At 36.8% G+C, this 19,898-nt stretch overlaps 1 protein-coding gene and 1 pseudogene across 2 annotated transcripts; both read right to left on the reverse strand.

Moving 5' to 3' along the window:
* Positions 1–60: 60 nt before the first annotated feature.
* Positions 61–11,733, reverse strand: LOC122837045 (annotated as a pseudogene).
* A 1,077-nt stretch (positions 11,734–12,810) lies between these two features.
* Positions 12,811–19,466, reverse strand: smu1a (SMU1 DNA replication regulator and spliceosomal factor a). Of its 2 annotated transcripts, XM_044127114.1 has the most exons (12): positions 19,358–19,466; positions 18,263–18,473; positions 17,514–17,666; positions 17,061–17,171; positions 16,851–16,979; positions 16,620–16,739; positions 16,200–16,316; positions 15,868–15,995; positions 15,617–15,743; positions 14,924–15,091; positions 14,684–14,836; positions 12,811–13,469 (listed from the first exon to the last, which is right to left on the reverse strand). In XM_044127114.1, exons 1-12 carry the CDS (start codon positions 19,381–19,383, stop codon positions 13,371–13,373), a joined length of 1,542 nt encoding a protein of 513 aa, XP_043983049.1. In that variant the 5' UTR covers positions 19,384–19,466; the 3' UTR covers positions 12,811–13,370. The 2 variants fall into 2 exon arrangements, with proteins under 2 accessions (XP_043983049.1, XP_043983048.1); XM_044127113.1 differs by having other exon boundaries at positions 16,851–17,171.
* Positions 19,467–19,898: the final 432 nt, after the last annotated feature.

The following is a 19,898-nucleotide window of genomic DNA, read 5'->3' on the forward strand; positions in this document are numbered from 1 at the left end:
CTCCATTCGTAGAGTTATAGATATAGTGCTGCTCCACAGCAGGTCATTAAAAAAAAGTAGAATGTTGCCCGCCTGCTCTGCCCTGATAATTATATTTTCAAAAATAGACTCTAATGCTAAATCCAGTGAGTTTTGGTGTCTCTGAACCAAGACCTGCTTTGCTCTCAGACCCGTTTTGCTCGTTTGCCAGCGGCCGCAGCACGCCGCTGGTTGATGGTGCGGATGCGGATTTTCCTCATACGTAGATGCCGCAGCCATCGCTGCAGGTCCTTGGGAAGTTTCCCCCCCTTTGCCAGAATGTCCATTGCTCTCCGTCTGGGTGTCTTGGTCAGGTTGAAGTCGCAGATTGTGGGGAAGTGGTCGTACATAACGTAACATGTACGGGAGGAAGGGATGTAGCCTTTAGCGCTGACCGTCAGGCGGTACTCACCTGGATTCAGCAGGCGCCAGTAGTCGCCATCAACCACTGCAGCAGGGAAGACCAGGCATAAAGCTCAGCATGATAAAAGCAAAAAATAAAAAAAAAACTGCTGCACGAGAAAAATATTATTTAAGCTTTAATCACTTCTATATAGACTAGAAATGCACAATATTTTACTAAGTATTTGTATCTAGTTTCTAGTGCAAATATCTTAAAACACTTGAAATAAGACAAACCTAACTTACAAGTAACATTTCAGCAGAATAGGAGCTTGTTTTAAGTCAATAATTTCTTAATATTGATGAAAATGTACTTGTTGCACTGACGGATTATCTCATAACATGGGAAAATGTCTTATTATAAAGTAAATAATGTTAGTGGAACTAGTGCTTCAGATTTATCTAATTAATGAAGGTAGAAGATGAACATAAATTCCCACATTCTGCTTTTGATCAAATACAGTAATTGTAACGCAACACTGAAAATAATAAAGAAGTTACAAAACACAAAGTAAAACAATAAGAAAAGAAAATATAATTTTGTTAAACAAAAGTTAGAACCCATTAATCTGGGTCTGAAGTGGAGAGATCATCTCAAGATGAAAGGTCAAAGGTGCCTATCTCTGTAAAGCTCCAGTTATGTTAAATGTCATTACTGACAGCAGGAGTACCAACTGTTCTAACTCTAGAGGGCGCTGCGTATAAAAAAAAAATTGAACCTGATCTGATGTGATGATCGATGTCTTGGACTTTGATGATGGCGTCTGCTATTCCCACCCCGGTGTCTTTGTCCCGTATCACACCCTTAATTCCACGATGGATCTGAACATTCAAATGAGAAATTTACAGTTTTCTGTAGGCTAAAGTCCTAAGGCATTACACTGATACACAGATTATTTTTTAGAATGTAAAATCAATATACAAATCTCAAGAAGCCAGGAAGATGTGGAGAGTTTCCAATGAAATAACTGCAGTTCTGAGGCTCCATATGAAAGTTACTGACACAAACATGCAGTTTGTAGTGGCATTGTAATAGCTCCCTTTTTAAATTTACAGTTTGCAGTTAAGGAATATCCTGGAAAAGACAAATAGGAAGAAAAATAATAACCAAAAGCAACAAAAATGACTGAAGCCTTCTGACCTGCTCCATGTAAACCAGCAGAGACTCTCTGTTGTTCTCCCACTCGATGGGAAGTTCGCTGGCGTGAGGAAACTTATCGCAGGACAACTCCACGGTTACCTCGAAGCAGTTGGTGTGCAGGTAGCTGAAATCATTCATACCTGCAAGAACAGAAAACATCATGTCCAAGTGTCAGAATAAGTCATTTCAGTTTCAGCTACAAAAAGATATATTGATAAGGATTTAAAATTATTGTCAAAATTATTGTTGCATTATATTAAATTGTATATTCAACTAAAATCCAACTAAACATGGGTTCTTACTTCCGGGTACGTTGTGCCAGTCGGCCCCATTGATGATGTTGTTGTATCTGAGGAAGTCCTTGTTGTGGCATGGCCTTCGGTCTGGGTTGGACATCACCTGGTTTGATCAGACAACAACTTTCTTCAGTCACTTCCCAGAGGAGGATGTTAGAGCAGGGAAAAGTGAGAGAGACCTGATTGGTGCTGGCATACGCTGCAGCCAGCCAGCGGAAGAAGCTCTCATCAGGGGTGGGTGTGTGTTCGCGCGGTGCCCAGTCCCGGGTCATATCGTACGGGTAGGTGACGACCAGTTCTCCTCCATGGAGGTTTGCACCCAGAGCAAAGGGGATGTTCTGCATCCACCTGATCACAGCTCGAGTTTCAGGTGCAACCTATTAAAGAAAAAAACATCATTCATGCTAGCTAATTGTGCAAGTTAGCACTGCTGTATTGCAACAACACATTCCTGAGTTCAAATACCTTTCTTCAATGGCTTACTAGGGACATTGTTGATAGAAAAAACAAAACAGAAGTACATTACAGCCAAAATATATCAGAAATGTTCTAAAACTTGGACATTTCTGAGTTTGAAAAGCTGAAAATTTGCTAGAAAGAAAACTCAGAATTTTTTTAGATTAATCTCAGAAATATAAACTTGAATATAAAACTTTTTCTAGCAAATTTTCTAAGATTAATATAAACATTTCCTTGATTTTTTTTTTTTTACTCAAAAAGTTTTTTGAGTTTTTTGTCAGAAATGTAGGATTTTTTTATCTAGAATCTATAAGAATGTGAAGAAAAACTTTTGACAAATGGTATAATAGGAGTTTGACGGTTCGATGCTACAACACAGCAGATTTATAGAAATGCATTACCTCAACACCTCTACAAGTTCTGAAGAAAGTTCTAAAGTTTTAAATGTAAGCCAAGAGCATTGGCTTAATCTTACTCAGTTCATTTTCATGTAAAAATGAAAGTGATGTACAAGTTTTGGCGAGTTTGTTCGTGCAAACTAGATGAAGTTTTTGAAACAAAAATGAGATCTCTGCATTTCTTACAAAAGCCTCTTCAGAGGTGTATTGTTCAGGGATGGGGACCAAAGGAAAAGGATTCTGTTCTGTTTGAAGCTCTTTTTAAGCTCAGAATGAGAACATTAAATCGGGATTTCTGGCACCTTCTTAAAGGCCATCTCGTATCCATCGGGGTTCATGGAGGGCAAAAGGTGTATGCGAGTCTCTTTGACCAGATGGACGATCCGCTGGTTTCCTCGTTTGTACTCTTGGCACATGTACTGCATCAGGTTGAGCAGAAGCTCCCGACCCAGCACCTCATTCCCATGCATCCCTGCAACGTACCGAAACTCTGGTTCTCCTGCAACGAGTGGCAAAACATACATGCAAAATTAAGAACATTGCTCTTTTCTTTTCCCTTAAGAAACTGAAATCCACTGTGGCATTTCTTTTCCTCTATTTTCTGTCTGAGTATTTAATCAGCCTTCCTCAGCTCGACATTGATTGCTTCTCTGACGTGTTTTTTTTTTTTTTTTAGGGGAAAATCTCTCCCAGCCTAAATGGGCCAAAAAAAACATTTGTACATCTCAGAGCAAATATAGAGGAACTCCAGGCAGAGCAGCTTTAGGTTTACCACTGTGCTTGACTTGACTGTGGAGATACAACCTCAGTATATAGCAAATGTTTGTCCATGATTAATTTAATCTGGTCAGAAAGGAGCTGCAGGGCTCTGACTTTAAAAATACTTTCTGCAGGTTTCACCAACTCAAATTTAAGACTTTTTAAGACCATTATCAAAGGTATATTATATGTATCTCCACAGAAATGTATAAACTGTGTCCAGGCAAGCAGCAACAGGTTTGTACTTAGCCATGAAACAAAACAGTAAGCTAGCTAGAAACAGGATCTTAGCAGTGAGATTCTATAGCCTTGAGTCACAGAACGCAATTAAGATTTCTGCGAGACAGAAAAATCTTGAAAAAAACAATACAAAGCATTTACAAAATTAAATACTCCTGCCAAGCCAAAATTTAAGACCAATTTACTTTTTTAAATTAATCTGACATTTTAAGAATGTGTGAAGAAAAAAATAACTGCAATATAAATAAAACCTGTTTGATTTTAGCTGACAAAATCTCCAACCAGGTTTGACTGATGTTAGCGAATCTGGACCATATTTTGGAAAAACGTTTGCAACCCATAAGCTCACCCAGTTCATGTTTTCCAGGATTGTCTGAGATCTCCATGACGTAAAGCTTCAGATCCTTGTAGCTTTTCCCGATGCTGTAAATACGTGTGATGTTGGGGCATTCGTCATGCACAGACTTCATCAACTGGTAAAGAAAGTAATTGTAAATTTAACCACATACTGTCTGAGAGAGACAGAAAATTGATTTACAAAAGCATGAAAAGAGCAGTAAGTCAGAAAAAAATACCTAATTGCAACATGGAAGTTGAAAAATGGTAAATTCTTGAAATAATTTCCAAAGGTCAGGAAAAGTTTGGTCAGGTGGGTTAAAATGATGACTTAGAAAAAGTGGGATGTTGTAACATGTTTGATAGAAAATAATTTATAGAAAAATTATGCAGTGGACAACATCTGTTTCTTTTACAAACTTTTTCCAGCAACAAAGTGAGTTACCTGGAGGTGTGTGACCATTACCCCTGATTTTGGCTTTTGTTTTCTTTCATTTCACAGAAACCCAAAAAATAAAAAATATACATATGAAGCATTAAATGAGTAAAATGACCATCACTGAACAGGAAGAAAACACTTTCAAACCGCTGAACCCAATTTTCCTCATGTTAATTTTTTTATGTGTGTGTGTGTGTGTAGATTGCATGAGTTTTGTCATAATTAAGGAGATGTGGATCCAATTTATTCCCAGTTTCAGAGTCAGGAAAAGGGTCTTCAAGTCGACACTAAAGTGAAAATGTTAAAGGCCGAACATTTGGCCTTACTTTTATAAACATACATAAGTTTTCTATAGTACTAAACAATAAGAAAGAACATTAGAGACAGCAGAGTGGAGTTGACTGAACAATGTTTTTACTGTAAATATAATTGCTGGACAGATTTTTGTGTTCAATCTACCTTTCTCATCTCCTTATAGTTGTGGTGCTTGAAGTCCAGTTTGTCTCTGGACCCTGTTGGTTCTGTCTGCCATGCATAGACATTACTGGGATCTATGGAAAAGGAAATAAGACAGTTAATGTTTTTCTACTGTTTTAGATTTTGTGAAATTACCTAACTGAAATAACCAAACTTTGATAGAGGTTTTATATGGTGTCAACCTCCCCTCTTACTCAAATAGCCCAAAATAAAGCCCAATACAAATCATTGGCCAGAACCTACAAACAGTTTACCGGCTTAAATAAGGTCTAGAAAATCCCATCAAGAAATTTAATTTGTAAATAAAGTACAAATTTTTGTAATTTATGATTAGCAGACAGATAAGGGAAGAATTTCTGCAAAAATGTTTAACAGGTTTTTAGTTTAGAAACAATATTCAAAGTTTTGAACATCTCACAGAGTTCTGCTCCACTCATTTGAAATTGGAAAAAGGAAGGCTAGACTAAGTTGATGCAAAGATGTATGGAGATAAATACAGGATAATCCTGGAGAAAAATGTGCTGAAGGCTGAACAATTAGAAAATGACCTTGATGTAAATACGAGTGAGAATGATAGGGTTGAAACAATAAATTGGATTAATCATGATTAATCAATTATTAAAATAATTGTCAACTTATTTTAATAATTTTTAATAAGATTCTGCTGTTTCTTTTCTCGTACCAGGAAGTGTGCATCCCAACACTTCTGCCCTGAGGCAGATGTCTCCCTCTGTCCCGTTCTGATACCACGTCTGAGGGTTGATCCGAATGTAACGTGCCACTGTGGGACTGTCGAACAGGGAGAGGACGGGAGTTTCTGTGTCTTGGTTTCCTTCAAATATCTGCAGCAGAAGGAGGTGTGCTGAGTGTTGGTGATACTAAAGGCACATGTAGAAGGTGGAAAAACGGTTTTCATAAAATCAGATGCTCACTCACAGCCTCTTGGCTCCTGTTCATGCAGGGCTTCCAGAGCAGCGTGTCATTACTAAACTGAACCTTGTACGTTTGGACCATGTCCCAACTCCATGTAAGTGAAACAGATATGTAGAGAAAAGAAGAGAATTAACAAAAGAACAGAGCATGTGTGACAGATGCAGAAACTTTGCAAAGAGGCGGAAACTGCCGCTTCCAGTTCCTCCAAATATTTTTATATTTGGTGGTTCCATCCAGTGTTGTGAAAATATAAAATGCTTTGTGTTTTTAAAGAACTTTAGGTTTTTAAAATGTTCAACATGTACCTCAACATAGCAGCAAAAACTCCCTTATTGCCACAAGTAAATGGAGCATTCAAAAATTGTATTCAAGTAAGAGTAGCACGACCAAATTATAAAGTTATGTAGAAATGTTGTTATTTTAAAGATAAAACTGAAAATATCTTATATAAATAGAATAGTTTCAAAAAAGGAAAATCAGACAAAGGACAAATTTTCCCAAACCAGTTTCTGTCAATATAATTTTTTTAACAAAAACTTCAGATGTGTGTCTAAGTCCAGTGAGTGTTTTGGTTTTAAACAAGCTTTTTGTTTCCACCAGCACTGACCTCCAGATGGAGTTGCGCCCCTGCAGGATGACCCCAGTAAACCGGGTCAGCCTCTGGGCATCAACTTCCAGCCATTGCTTCTTGTCTTTGTACAGAGCGCACCAGGCCCCATCATAGATATCCCCATCGTCTATTCCAGACTGCAGCAAAAGAACAGTGGTAAAATGTAAAGCAGGGTTGAATCTGTAGGAAGAAGATGTGATGTGTACCTGGATGTTGAGTCGGCCGCGGTGAGGTCCCAGGCCTCGTCGCTTGTAGGATGAAGCCCTCAACTGAGCGTCTTTCACCCTCAGTGACTCCAGACCCAGAGGAGGACATTCTGACCGTGAACAGATCTTTATGGATCATTTAAATATGAAATTTGTTTCCTTAGCGTCTAATTTTGCATGGGCAGTGTTTGGATATGTGCAAAGGCTTTAATAATATTATTATAAAAGTTGTGTAAGGTACACTGCAGAAACATAAAATGTTACCAAGTATTTTATTTAGTTTCTATTGCAAAGATTTTAGTTCACTTGAAATAAAACAAAACTGACAAGTAACTGTTCAACACAATACAGGAGCTTGTTTTAAGTCCATAATTCCTTAATATTGCTGAACATTTGAATAATTTGTCAGAGGAACAAGACGTTTAAACTTATAATATGGGAAAAATGTCTTGTTCCTCTGGCAGATTATTTCACTTATAATTAGTTATTTCTTTAATACTTGTTAAGATTTTGTGTTTTTGCAGTGTAAGAAAAAGCAATATAACCATGTTTACAAAATCTGAAATGGCAGCAGATCAACTTTGGTTGGTAGTTTGAAAAGGATTACTTTTTTGAACATATTCTCTTTAAACAAACTGAATAAATATTGTGTACTGCATTAATATCCAATAAGACAGATTTGTTTCTTAAGCCTGCAATAGAAAGTTGTGACATTGCACTGCTGACTGATATCTGCTTGTAGTATCCATCACTATTCAGAACACACTGAAAACCCAAAGGTAAAACCTGAATTAAAAATTTTGTAATATATACTTTAGATAAATTGTCTGATCCAAACACTGACACATGGCTTTAATATAGAACATATAAACAAACACAGTAAATTGCTGAGAATCAATGGATTAGCTCTGGAAAGCCTGCAATATGCAAAAAAACGATAGAAAGAAATTTGCTTAGATGTCTGAATTAGTTATAGTACAACAAAAAGTACAGTACATGCTTTTTATATGCATAGTTTTATGTTGCATAGTATGGAAGAACAAATAAAACTTAAAAGAGCTTCTTTTAAGTTTGTGAATTCAAACATTTTCTGTTTGAATTCACAAACAGAAAATGTTAAGGTGAGCTGTTATTTTTCATACTGAATTCATCCCAAAAATCTCCAAAATCTCCAATCTCCTGTGTCAGATAGACTCAAGAATAAATGCATCACTTACATGACAAGTAGAATCTCTCAAGTTAAAACAAATGTTTTGGGAAATATATCTGTTGAGCTCTTTTAATGAACTCCAGATTAGGGAGGGAAAAAGAAAGAAAGCAGAACAATCTCAGATCTGATTTTTATGCCATTTCAACATCTTTCGCTGTTGCACTGAAGCCTCAGACTTAGACAGACTTTTCATTGTCTGCAGTTTTCAGACATTGCCTCTTCCTGCCAGGAAGAACACCTAGCTGCTAAAATGTGTCAGACTTCAGAGCTGAAATTGTGGAAGTGACTGCTAAAACCCTGTCTCCATTTTGCCCTGTAGTCCTGAGGGATCTCTCCAGGCTGTTTGGTGTTGCTGACCTCAGGAGCCCAACCAAACCACAAATATCTCCTGAAAGCACTGAGGCTGAGCTGGAGAAATTTGGCAGAAAACACAAGAATCCTCAGCTTAAGCAGCTGATTAACTCGATAAATATGCAAAAATCCAAAATAAATAAGCAATATTGTGGTTATAGTAAGATTGTTTGAATACCAGAAAGGAAGAAAATGTATTTCCCTTTTCCCCTAAATTTTTTTTATAGTAAAACAAAAAGCATGATTCAATTTCAACTTCCTAAACAACTGAAACAGATTTTGTCTTTTTCACATGGTAGTTTCACACGAAGGTCTTTCTTTTATTAATTAACACAAAATAATAAGGTGATATATGAAAGGGAAATCAGAACATATGCATCTAAAAAGTGATGCCAACTTTAGAAATAGAAAAAAAGAGCAAAAATCTGGCACATGAAAGAGAGAGAGAGAAACATTGTTCAGCTGATTTATCTACTTTGTGCCAAGTTTTCATTAAGATGATCAGCTTTTAAGTTTATGTTTCTGCCAGAATAATACTGGTTAAACTAAATACAGCAGGTTTAGTCTAAACAATTATATCAGCTTACAATATACAGTATGTCTCACATCAGCTCTGGGGTGAGAGTGAAAGTCACTATTATTGTGTAAAGAGCAAATATCATCATATTTCAGTCGTTTAGAGCACTATGGATGCTCTATAGTGCTCTAACGTATCTACAGCAGATAAGTAATGTTAAATTTGCTTTTCTGATAAAAAGGCCCTTTTCTGTCATGCCTGTTAAAACTTGGCAGCTAATGGTAAATTCTGGAAATCTTTCTCTGCAATGACAAGACTGATTGTTTTCAAATCTATATTTTTATTGGAGATATGCCAAGCAGAAACCTGGCTGCTTATTGGCGACGCGGAAAAATGATGGAGCAGATTCAACAGTCAGACCATCAAAATAGTCTAATCCATTCAATTCAGTTACATTTTTTTAGATGCCACCAATTCGAATGTCATCTCAAAAAATTTTACAAGAGAAACAGATCAGTCTACAGAAACAATCAATAAATCAAATCACATTGTCAAATTCTTTTTACAAAGTCATAAATTCTTTACTTGAACAACAATTAGTTGTAGCAGCATTATTTTTTCCACTGTGTCTGAGCCAAATGGAGGCAAAAACGTTTCACTGCAGACGCCTCCTGACGAGACATTTTTCCATACTCCAGATCTGCATCTTAACCCTCATTAGTGAAGCACAAAGTAATTCTGTAGAGAAAGATAAATTATGCACAATAACTCCATGTTTCTAATACAAATTATTCTGGTGATACAGTGGTTTGGAAAAATTGGAGTGTCGGCAAAAATTACAACATCCATAATTTCATGACAGTTTTGTTACAGGGAGTCCTTTGCTACTGTAGTGAATTACAAACAGACTGGACTCACCATACTCCCTGAATAGGGTGCCAGTTTGTTAGATCTCCAACCTTTTTACTCAAACAACAGTTCTCCTGACTTTTTTTGTCTCCTTACTCATTAAAATCTTCACTCCACGAACTGAAACAAAAAATTACTGGCCGTTTTCTTTGTGTACTTCAACTCTGTTTATATTATTTACTTTGGTTTTGGGGGATTGTTCTTTTATGCATGACTCAGGTTTTCAGCAATTATCTGCAGTGTACTCAGCTGCCATTTTTTCTTTCGTGCTTTTATACATTACTCAATCCGAATGATGAATTGAATGAAGCAGAATATGAATAAGATAAAAGTCTGAACATAGATGGAAATAAAAGAAAATGATACTATATGGCCTTAATTTGATAATTTGGAGACCAGGTCAGTTTTATGTTTAGAAGATATACACAGTTTTATTACATAAACTATCCATGACTTGATCTTAATTGACAACAAAGCAAAACCCATTTCAGAAAAGCAGCAAAACATAATCAGCATTAAAATTTGGTCCTTGTCTGATTGTCATACTGTATATTTCAGATCCTTTCTATATACATACGTGAGGCAGTTTTTGTGGCGGCCGACTGGTGATGGGTGACCTTTTTGACCTCTGGTTTTGGTGTTTTAGTGACCTTTGGCTTCTTAGGAATGACTTTTGGTTTCTTCAGGAAATTTTTGAGCTTCTTTGCTACCGTAAGGCTTCTTGCGGATCTCTTTGCTATAAAAAAGGCAAAACACCTTTAACAAGACTTTATTAGATTTCAGTACAAGACCATACACCCTAGAAAGGATACAGACTAAGATAAAGATTTTTGAAAGGTCCAGTGTAAATAAAGGATAAACATATGGAAAAGCAGCTGCCCATCATTAAGCATGCTGTGGGCCAATTTCTCCTACATAGGCCTTGTAAACATTGTTAGTGTTCAAGGTAGCATTCAAAGCATAAAGTCTTTAAAATACTAGCAGTTTGTATTAAAATATGCTGTGCTCAGTCTGAAAATGGGTCATCATTGGGTTTTGGGAAACATTTGACCAACTCAAAAGAGAAACTGTTCAGCAGACACGAGTTTTCTTTCATTAACATCTCAGATCCCAATGAATGGGACAAAAAGAGCCATTTTTTCCTGTTTACTTAGATTCAGTCGTTACAAAGACGATCTGGGTTTCATCAGCATAAAACGTGACCTACCTCCAACACTCGGACACTGATTACAGAAATGCAAATAAGACCTGCTTCTCATACTCCTTTGCAGCTACTTTAGCTTAAAGTACAAATCAGTGACTCTGTATTTTTATAATGGATCTTTTTCCAGAATCTGTTCAGTTCTGAGCTTGTCTGAGATTGCTGCATCCAAGTTTAAGATTAAAAGCATGCTAAACTTTAGTTACTGTCATGTATTTTCTTCACATTCAGAGCAACAACATTTATTACTACAGTGGTATATACAATGCATGCATATTTCATATAGACATTTTGCAAAGAAATAATAAAGACATGGATATTAGCAGTCACTTTAAATTTGAAGACTGGTTGAAATGCAATAAAAAAAGTTTTCCCAGATAAAATTGTCTGATAAGACCTCACCCAATTCCACAGGACCTTCATCTTCTTTTTCCGTTTTCAGGACTTTCCTCACTGGTTTCTGAACTTCCTTCCCAGTCGGGCGCTCTGTAGTGGTTTCGGCTGTTGACTTTCTGTAACTGGTTGTGAATTCTGTGGTGGGAACCTCTGATGCATTGGAAGTCCCTGCAGAAAAAAGACTCTTTGTGGCAAGATCTACACCTGAAACCACACTGGGCTTGACTGGTAATGTGAAATCTGTCAAGTGGCCACAAACAAAGACAAAGAATCCACAAGGCGAAAATAAAAGCAGAAAGATGGGAAGAAATGCTGCCATAGTAAGCCTTTCCAATGCAAACCCCTCACACACTGAAGACTCATTCAACCTCCCTGACCTGGAGCTCTGCCTCTCTGTCAAGCTGCTACCATTGGAAACTGTTTCCTTTTACACACAAACCAGAAGAATCCTCATGAGGGATACTAGTTGTAATAAAATTGCTTTCAAGGGAAATAAAGCAATGTGACCAACCTTGTTATTTTCTACCATAGTAAAAAAATAAAATAAAATAAAAATATTAATTTTTGTAAGGAGAAAAGTATTATCAGAAAGCAAAGTCTACACTGGCTAAAAGCTAACTTCATGCTCTGCGCTTTGTTTTTTGTTTAACAACGAATGCGCGCGCAACTTCCGACTGCGGAAACAACACTGGTTGCCGTGGTTACCCGCATTTATCTTGCTGTTTTAACATTAGCCAGCATGTTGCCAGCATACAATGAACGTGATCAAATAAGTTATGCTTCCAAATTCCCTTTAGTGAATGGGATACGTCTTAATACATGTTGCATGCATCAATAAATGACGAGGAAAAATGGCTCAAACTTCAGTGGCCAGAAGACGTCACATACTTGGAATATTAAATCAATTTTGTTAATGGTAACATTATCAGCTCTTAATGAGAAACGATTGCTTGTTGGAGGTGTGGATTCTGTTGAAGTTTTACATGTTACCTACTTGCTAACATTCGGCCGTGACATTTGTAGTGCACCTGTAGGATGTTATGAAGTTTACTGGAAATTGCCTGAGCTGTAAACAATCATGGAAACAAGCATCCCTTGTTCACCAAAAAAAGAGACATTCATAAACACAAATCATTAGTTTAAATTTTAGTTATGATCAAGCTGACTTTAAACGATAACATTTTTGAAGAAAAGCAGGTGTTTATACAACACAGGCTTTTATTTTGAAGCTGTTGCTGAAAAGCCTGACACTTTTCTCTGCAGAGCAGCTGCTTTAAGAATCAGTGGACCAGTTTGTTTTGGGTTTAAATTCCACCAGGCCTCTCCTTCATGAAAAATGGCTCAATGTAGGGTCATTTTTTCCCCCCACAAAGACTGGCTAAGAAAGTTGAGACAAGTTTCAACAACTCAAAGCTTAAAAAAATAAAAACACAATTTGTTTGTTAAATACCTTACAACACTCTTCCTGTTCTGTTGTTTGATTATACACCAAAAATAATTCAGACTGCATTGTTCAGCTCAGAGGGCTTTAATGACAGACAGAAAAATGTTACATGGCATTTATACTTCCAGAATATCTTCAAGTTTTCAAGTGATTTGCCAGAAATTTCCTAAATTCATATGAAAACATTCACAATTCTCTGCACTGAGCAAGTATTCTTTGGAGTTCTGTTCTGAACAAATGGAAAAATTTAAGGGATCAAGAAGTTATTTTAAGATGAGGAGTTCCTGTCCAGCTGTTACAAAACATCTGCGACAAAAAACTGAAGCTAAAACATTTTTCTGTCTAATAAAGAACTTTAGTCCCACAGGCTTCATTAAAATGCCATAAGCTGCTAGATTTTAAAATTACAAAAACTTAAAAAAAACCCAACCAAACAAAAAAAAAACTGTACACTTTTTTTTTTATGAACTACCTTTCTATTATTCAGAGTGTAAAAAACTGATGGTTCTCCTGTACATCAAATCCATTTGATCCTGGGAAGGATTCACCAGAGTGAAAAAACAACAAAAAACAAATCAAAAGGATGGGAAAAAAGAGAGAATGTCCAGATTCCTCTCCTGAGGACGCTTCAGGGTCTCCAGAGTTTCAGCAAGCCATCCTCGCTGTAAGTGGCGATCAAGTTCTGGTGGGGATGATGGGCGATGCCAATCACATCTTTCTCGTGAACCTGAAGAAGAAAGCAGCAGAACCAGTCACCTGGAGCAGAACTTCACAACAGTGAAGTTCGTTTGACCACTTAGTAGTTGTCAAATGAAAGCTGAGAAAACTACAGACATCAAAGAAGAACAGATTATGGTTGGTTTCTTTTCAGATCTGAGTGTGCACTCTTCTTCCTAGAAAATCTTTCTTATTTTTCAGTTCTAATGTTAAAGGTTGTTTACTAAATTAAAAGGTTTAATGGTCTTTGAGTGGGTAATCTTGCATTATTAAGCCATTGTCAATATATTACTTGAAAATGGATTTAAAACATTATAGTTTATCACTATAATTACTAAGAATTTATCATCCAGGAAAATTTGTTACTGTGACAGACCGAGAGGGGGGAAGGTGTCTCCTTTTGTTTGTATATAGTGTTTTAGAAGCACTGACTGGGTAAAATCCTTGTAATTTTGGCTTTGCTTCAACCTGAAGAAACAGCTTCAGTTTGTTTTAAATAAATTCTGCAGTAATTTCCAGATTTGATTTGAGGAAGACGTCTGGATTTTATCTTTTTTTTTTAACTGCAGTTGGGTTAACTAGGTTGGCCATAATACAGGTGGATATAGATGGATAGAAGAACAACAGGATTGACACAAGACTTGAAAAGACATGAAGACACAAAGAAAAGGCATAACACTATGACTAGTAGCAGGTGAGACAAGACAACTTCATTAATATATATATCCAAGAAACTTGTTAGAGAGAAAAACTGTTGCTTTTCAGTCAGTGTTGCAGAACAAAATAAAGTATCAATGTGGTAGATAAAAAAAGCTGGCAAATATCTGCACATTTATTTTAAAAAATGAGTAAAAATGTTCTGATCAAAGCATTATAGTTTTAATAAAATATACATTTTAAAAACAAAGCATGGATATTAGGGTTCCTGCACACATTTAACTTTATTATTAAAGCTAATTTTAAAAATAAAACTAGAGCAGCAAAGCAAGTGGGGAAATTTCTTCAAAGGCAATCAATAAATAACAAGTTTAATTTAGAAAATTACTGATTAAGATACAACCTTGAGTATTAATCAGTTTGTGATGGTGAGAATCACAGGTACTGATTCTCACCATCAGTACCTGTGTGGAGATTTGCCTGACAGATGCTGCACCACGAACGGTGCAGGGGGAGTGCAATGATATTTTTGGACTCTTTGATTTGTGTTTGCGTGCAGTATCGTACCGTCAGTGTTCTCTCCAGTTTGCCTGTGACGGTGCTGAAGCAGTAGAGCACAAAGTCTTCACCTACGCAGTATATCCACTCGCCGCGGGGCGACAGAGTGCAGCACACAAAGTCACCGCCTTCCCTTTTACCGGAGCTGAAACTCCTCACAATCTGTGTTCAGACAAGAAAAACAAAGATGCTCACATAAAAAGAACATCTAAAAGCTTAAAAATATATATTCTTAAAACTTAAACTTACCTGTCCCTGCATGTTCATGATGACCACTGTATTGGAGCGGTTACACACTACGAAATGCTCAGGGTTCTTGGGCAGCAGGAGGACATTGTTGACAGTGATGTCTGTGCCAGCTGACGTACCAAGAGGCTTAAAAGTGCTGCTGCACTCCGCAGTTTTCACGTTCCACAGCTGAAAAAAAAACACAAGGAAAGAAGTCGGAATGCTGCAACTGGACTAGATGATTCATGTTAGGATCCCAATAAGTTGCAAGAAAAACTCTGCCGTACTTTTTCAGACTTAAGTTCTCTTTCATGTACTATTTATTGAAGGAAAATATATTGACTGTAGGTCAGGATTAATAAATTAATTGTGGAGACCAAGTAGAAAAAATTAATGGAGGAAAAGACACATGGAAAGGGAGACACAATAATAGGTGGATGGAAAACTAAAAGGAGGAGCAAAGTAATGAATAGATTGCTAGAGTGTCAAACAAATATATAGCTGAATGGTTGAATACACAAATTTGGATGAGCATTTTTTAAATAAAAAAACATGATGAAAAGGTGTCTTAATGGAGCAGAAAACTGATCTGAAAATCTGGATGTACATAAACATAAATTCTCCCCATAAACATAAAGACCTGGAAAAACAATTTAAATCACTCTCTTTTCTTTTCTATAGTTTGTCAAGTCTTAACTTTTTTCAATATCTTACTTTGACTGTTCCATCTGAGGAAGCACTGATGATGTGATGGCCGTCTGGGGTAAATGTGGCTTCGTTGACAAACGAGGCGTGGCCACGAAACTCCTTCAGTGATTTACCGGATTTCAGTCCATGGATTCTTGTGCAAAACAAAACAAAAAAATGAAGAGTTGAGCATGTGTGTTCAACTCAAGAGGCTTTAAGAAGCTGCACTTACAAAAGTTTTCAGAGTGAAAGAGAGAAGTTAGTTTGGATGAGTTCACCTGATGGTCTGATCGAAGGAGGCGCTGAGCAGCTGGCTGATGTCTTTACAGAAACTCAGACAAGTTACTCCTTTGCTGTGGGCACGCTCGAATCTCCTCAGACACTGACCACTCTGAATCTTCCACACCTACATGCAAGTATGCAAAGTATTTAATGATGACTCAAGACAGAAAGAACAGCAAATACTGCTCCATCATTTTATGTTTTTATGCTTTTTTTTACAAAATAAATTTATTTTACAATAGGGAATGAAATAAGAATGCTGAATGAAAGCAGTAAGAGTTAAACTGTGTTTTAAAAACTTCAAAATACAACAGAAACAAAAGGTGACCTTTATCTTTCCATCCTGGGCTCCAGTTGCTAACATCTCAGTGTCTCGACTGAAGCACATACACAGCACAGCATCATCCATCATCATGAAGTTATCTTGAGCCTGATATTTCAGATCCTGGAAAACAGGCAAATTAAGTCTTGTCAACCAAATACACAAATTCACTGCAAAAGCACAACATCTTGTCATGTATTTTCTGTCTTGATAGACAACTTCAACCCAAAGTTGTCTATCAAGGCAAATATCTTTGAAATAAGACAAAACTAACTTACAAGTAATTTTTCAGCGATATATAAGAGCTAATTCCTTAATATTGATTTAAAAGTACTTGTTCCCCTGGCAGATTCTTTCACTCATAGCTAGTACTTGCACTAGAAGCGAGACCAACAACAGTAAGATTTGCGTTTAAGTGTATTATACCTTCCTGATTTTACCAGTGGTGAAGTTCCACACTTCAATGAATCCATCCACAGACCCAGTGACCAGGTACTGACCATCAGGGGAGAATCTAGAACACTCCACATGAGATTTCTGTCCAAACTGCAGAGAGAGAAAATGACTTACACCCCAGCTCAGCTAAATGAACAGCTTTGATTATAGAGTGGCCAAAATAACCCCCTCTGTAGGTGATATTTCTGACAGTGTGGGTACCTTTATGTGCCTGCTCAACTGAGTGGGGAAGCGCTCCTCCTCCACGTCTTTCACAGCTGCTTTGCCTCTGAACAAGTCGATGGTCATACCAGGCGGCAGGAGACCTTGATGCTGCTGCCACTTCAGAGACTGAAGAAGGAAATTTAAGAGTTGTGAAATGTCAGCAACTTGTGTATATAATGCAAGTTTAAAGGTTTCAAGGTTACTAACCTGTCCCAGCAGAGCCATGAGACGGGAGGGCGGCACCACGCTGACCTCTCCTGCCAGGGCCTGAGCGATGGCGGCGCGGCGCTTCTCTTTACTGCTGCCATCTGGGTAAGCCTGTACAGAAACACATCCAAGTTATAAAGGGAAAATGCTGCAAAATTCCACATTGTGTAAATTGGACATATTTTAAAATGAACATATAAAAATTTAAAAAACACATGTGACAAACTAGGGCTGGGCAATAAATAATTAATATATATCACAATCAATGTCAGCAGAAAATGCATCCAACAGGATGTTCAATGATTTTACTGAACTCCAATCCAGAAGCAGAGACCTGACTCGACCTGGAAAACTAAAATCTCCTCCAGATCAGTAAATAGGATTAAACTAGGACACTAAACTAATACCGTAACGATAAAACAATGCTGCATCTGCTGCACATGTAGGACTCACCTCTCTGGGATCGAAGTAGGAGCGAGCCAAAAGGTTCTCCAAGTGGATGTATCTCTCTGGCTGCGTCTGTTTGAGCATGATCATGGGATCGGTCTGTCTGAGGAGTGAACGAGCAGCACCGAGCTCTCTCAGCTCAATAAGCTCCAGGACAACCTGGTTAGGAAAAGGATACCCAGGTTAATAATGAGTTAATTTTATAAACACATCTAATATAACAAATTAATTATAACTTGAAGCTAGGCCTGTCGCGATAAACAATAAATCAATTAATCACACGATAAATTAAAACTATCGACCTCATTTTGATTATATGGGGTTTATCCTTTCTTCCAGCCTTTTTGCCTTTCTGTTGATGACACTGAATGAAAAACGTCTCAACTCCGCTGCTCTCCACTGACTCCTCCCTTCCTTAGTGTAATGCCCAGCTTACACTAGTCGATCTTAGAGAATTTTATTAGTTCCAGTGTTAAGTGTTCTTTTGAAAATAAAGTGCATCTATCTTTGGCAGAAAATCACATGAATTATTAAGTCATGTCCATTAAATCAGTGTAAAAAGGTCTTTAAACAATATTATCATTTATCGCAATAATTTTTGAGACAATTAATTGCTCAGCAAAATTTGTTATCATGACAGGCCTACTTGAAGTGCTCAAAATGAGCTAAAATAACTATTAAAAAACAATATAGTTCTGAAAATGTTGATAGGTAGTAGGATTTAATGTAACAAAAATAGCAAATCCGAAACTCACCTGTTCATAAAGATCTATCAAGGTTTTATCTGGTAGCTTGAGGGACTGGATGGCTTGCAGGACGGTATCCCAGTGACCACTGTTGATCTCTGCCACAAAGCTTTCTATACTGTCCACTGTGTTTAGAGACACTGTTGTCTCCTCCTGCAACGTGGCCAGGGTTCGGTGCAGATTATTTTCCTTCAAATACTGCATAATCAGACGCACCACGCTGGGAAGACATAAATTATACTGGTGATACAGCTAATATTAATTGTGAATGTAATGGTTAGCCACAATGCGTGAAGTTGCTGTTTTTCATGTTAATATAATATTTTACATTATTTAATGTGAACATTTCTTTTTTAATTAAGCCCTTTTTTGACATGCAACTTGTTTGGATATTTAGGTACCATGCCCAATATTACAAATCGATCAAATCTATGGCGTCACTCATATTCTTCATTGAATGGGTTCATAAAATCACCAAATATAACAAACCTCCTTCGAAACGTCTCTAGGACGGAGACGTTTCAGGTCCTTACAAATTTCTATTTAACAGAATTATGAGGGAACTACGGAACGCATCAAATTACAAAACAATATGTTTAGGTAAAACAGTCTACATATTTAGGTAAAATAATGTAGACTGTTTAGGTAAAACAGTACATATTTAGGTAAAATAATGTAGACTGTTTAGGTAAAACGGTAGATATTTAGGTAAAACAGTACATGTTGCATGACAATGTCTTAATTTGCCCAAGTTTTACAGTCATAACTCAACGAGCGAAATGGTAACTCATGCTAACGTTAGCTTCATTTAGCCTTTTCAAATTAGTTGTGTGAGGAGTATAACCATGATACGAGTGAGCAGTTTAAAGCCCATTCCTGCACTACAATTAAAACATTCTACTTAGGCAAGCTGATGAGTAGGATATACGTTTAAAGTGCTTTAGATGGTTAGCATGCTAGCTTTGGGTGCTAACATCGATCGGTGTTCTGCAGCTGAGGATGAGCAAGGCCTATTCTTAAATATAAATATTTGATATTCAGTTATTATTCTGCAAGTTTTCATCAAACACATATAAGTTAACTGTTGTTTCAAAGACCACTTACTCTGCAGATTCCACTTCAATAGACATGGTTATTTATTTCGATGAAGAAGCCACACTCCTACCGCATGAAAAGACACGAAGAAGACATGCGGAAGTTATGGAACGAACTGTCGCTCTTCAAAATAAAAGCTGCAAGCAACGTCGTATTAGGTGTCAAAAAGTAATTAAAAAAAACTACAAAATACTTTTTATAAACCTTAGGCTGAGATCGATGGGGTGCCAAAAGAGAAATTGGATAATAATTATATTATAAAATAAATATATCGTTTTTGTATGCAATATGTATGCATCAAATAAACAAATTAATTAAATAAATAAACAAAATTATGTTCATAATTGTTTAATTGTGCTAATTACATAGATAAAAATAGAAATAAACGGATCTAAATGAATTAAGTAATTATATGTGAAATTGATAATCACTTTCATATTTTTTCATAAAACGTCCATGACTTGGTGACATTAAACTTGGAATACATAACACTTTATTTTGAAACCATTTTTTTTCTATAGTCGTCCTATTCAATTATTTGCACCCCATA

This window comes from Gambusia affinis, linkage group LG09, assembly GCF_019740435.1.
Source record: "Gambusia affinis linkage group LG09, SWU_Gaff_1.0, whole genome shotgun sequence".
Taxonomy (NCBI): domain Eukaryota; kingdom Metazoa; phylum Chordata; class Actinopteri; order Cyprinodontiformes; family Poeciliidae; genus Gambusia; species Gambusia affinis.

Bases quoted from the DNA above. Each gene is read 5' to 3' on its own strand.
- smu1a (XM_044127113.1), bottom strand. From the start codon at position 19,383: ATGTCTATTGAAGTGGAATCTGCAGA. The intron at 18,474-19,357 runs GTAAGTGGTCTT...ATGTCTTCCCAG, and splicing joins ATTGAAGTGGAATCTGCAGA to CGTGGTGCGTCTGATTATGC. The intron at 17,667-18,262 runs GTGAGTTTCGGA...TTTCCTAACCAG, and splicing joins TGATAGATCTTTATGAACAG to GTTGTCCTGGAGCTTATTGA.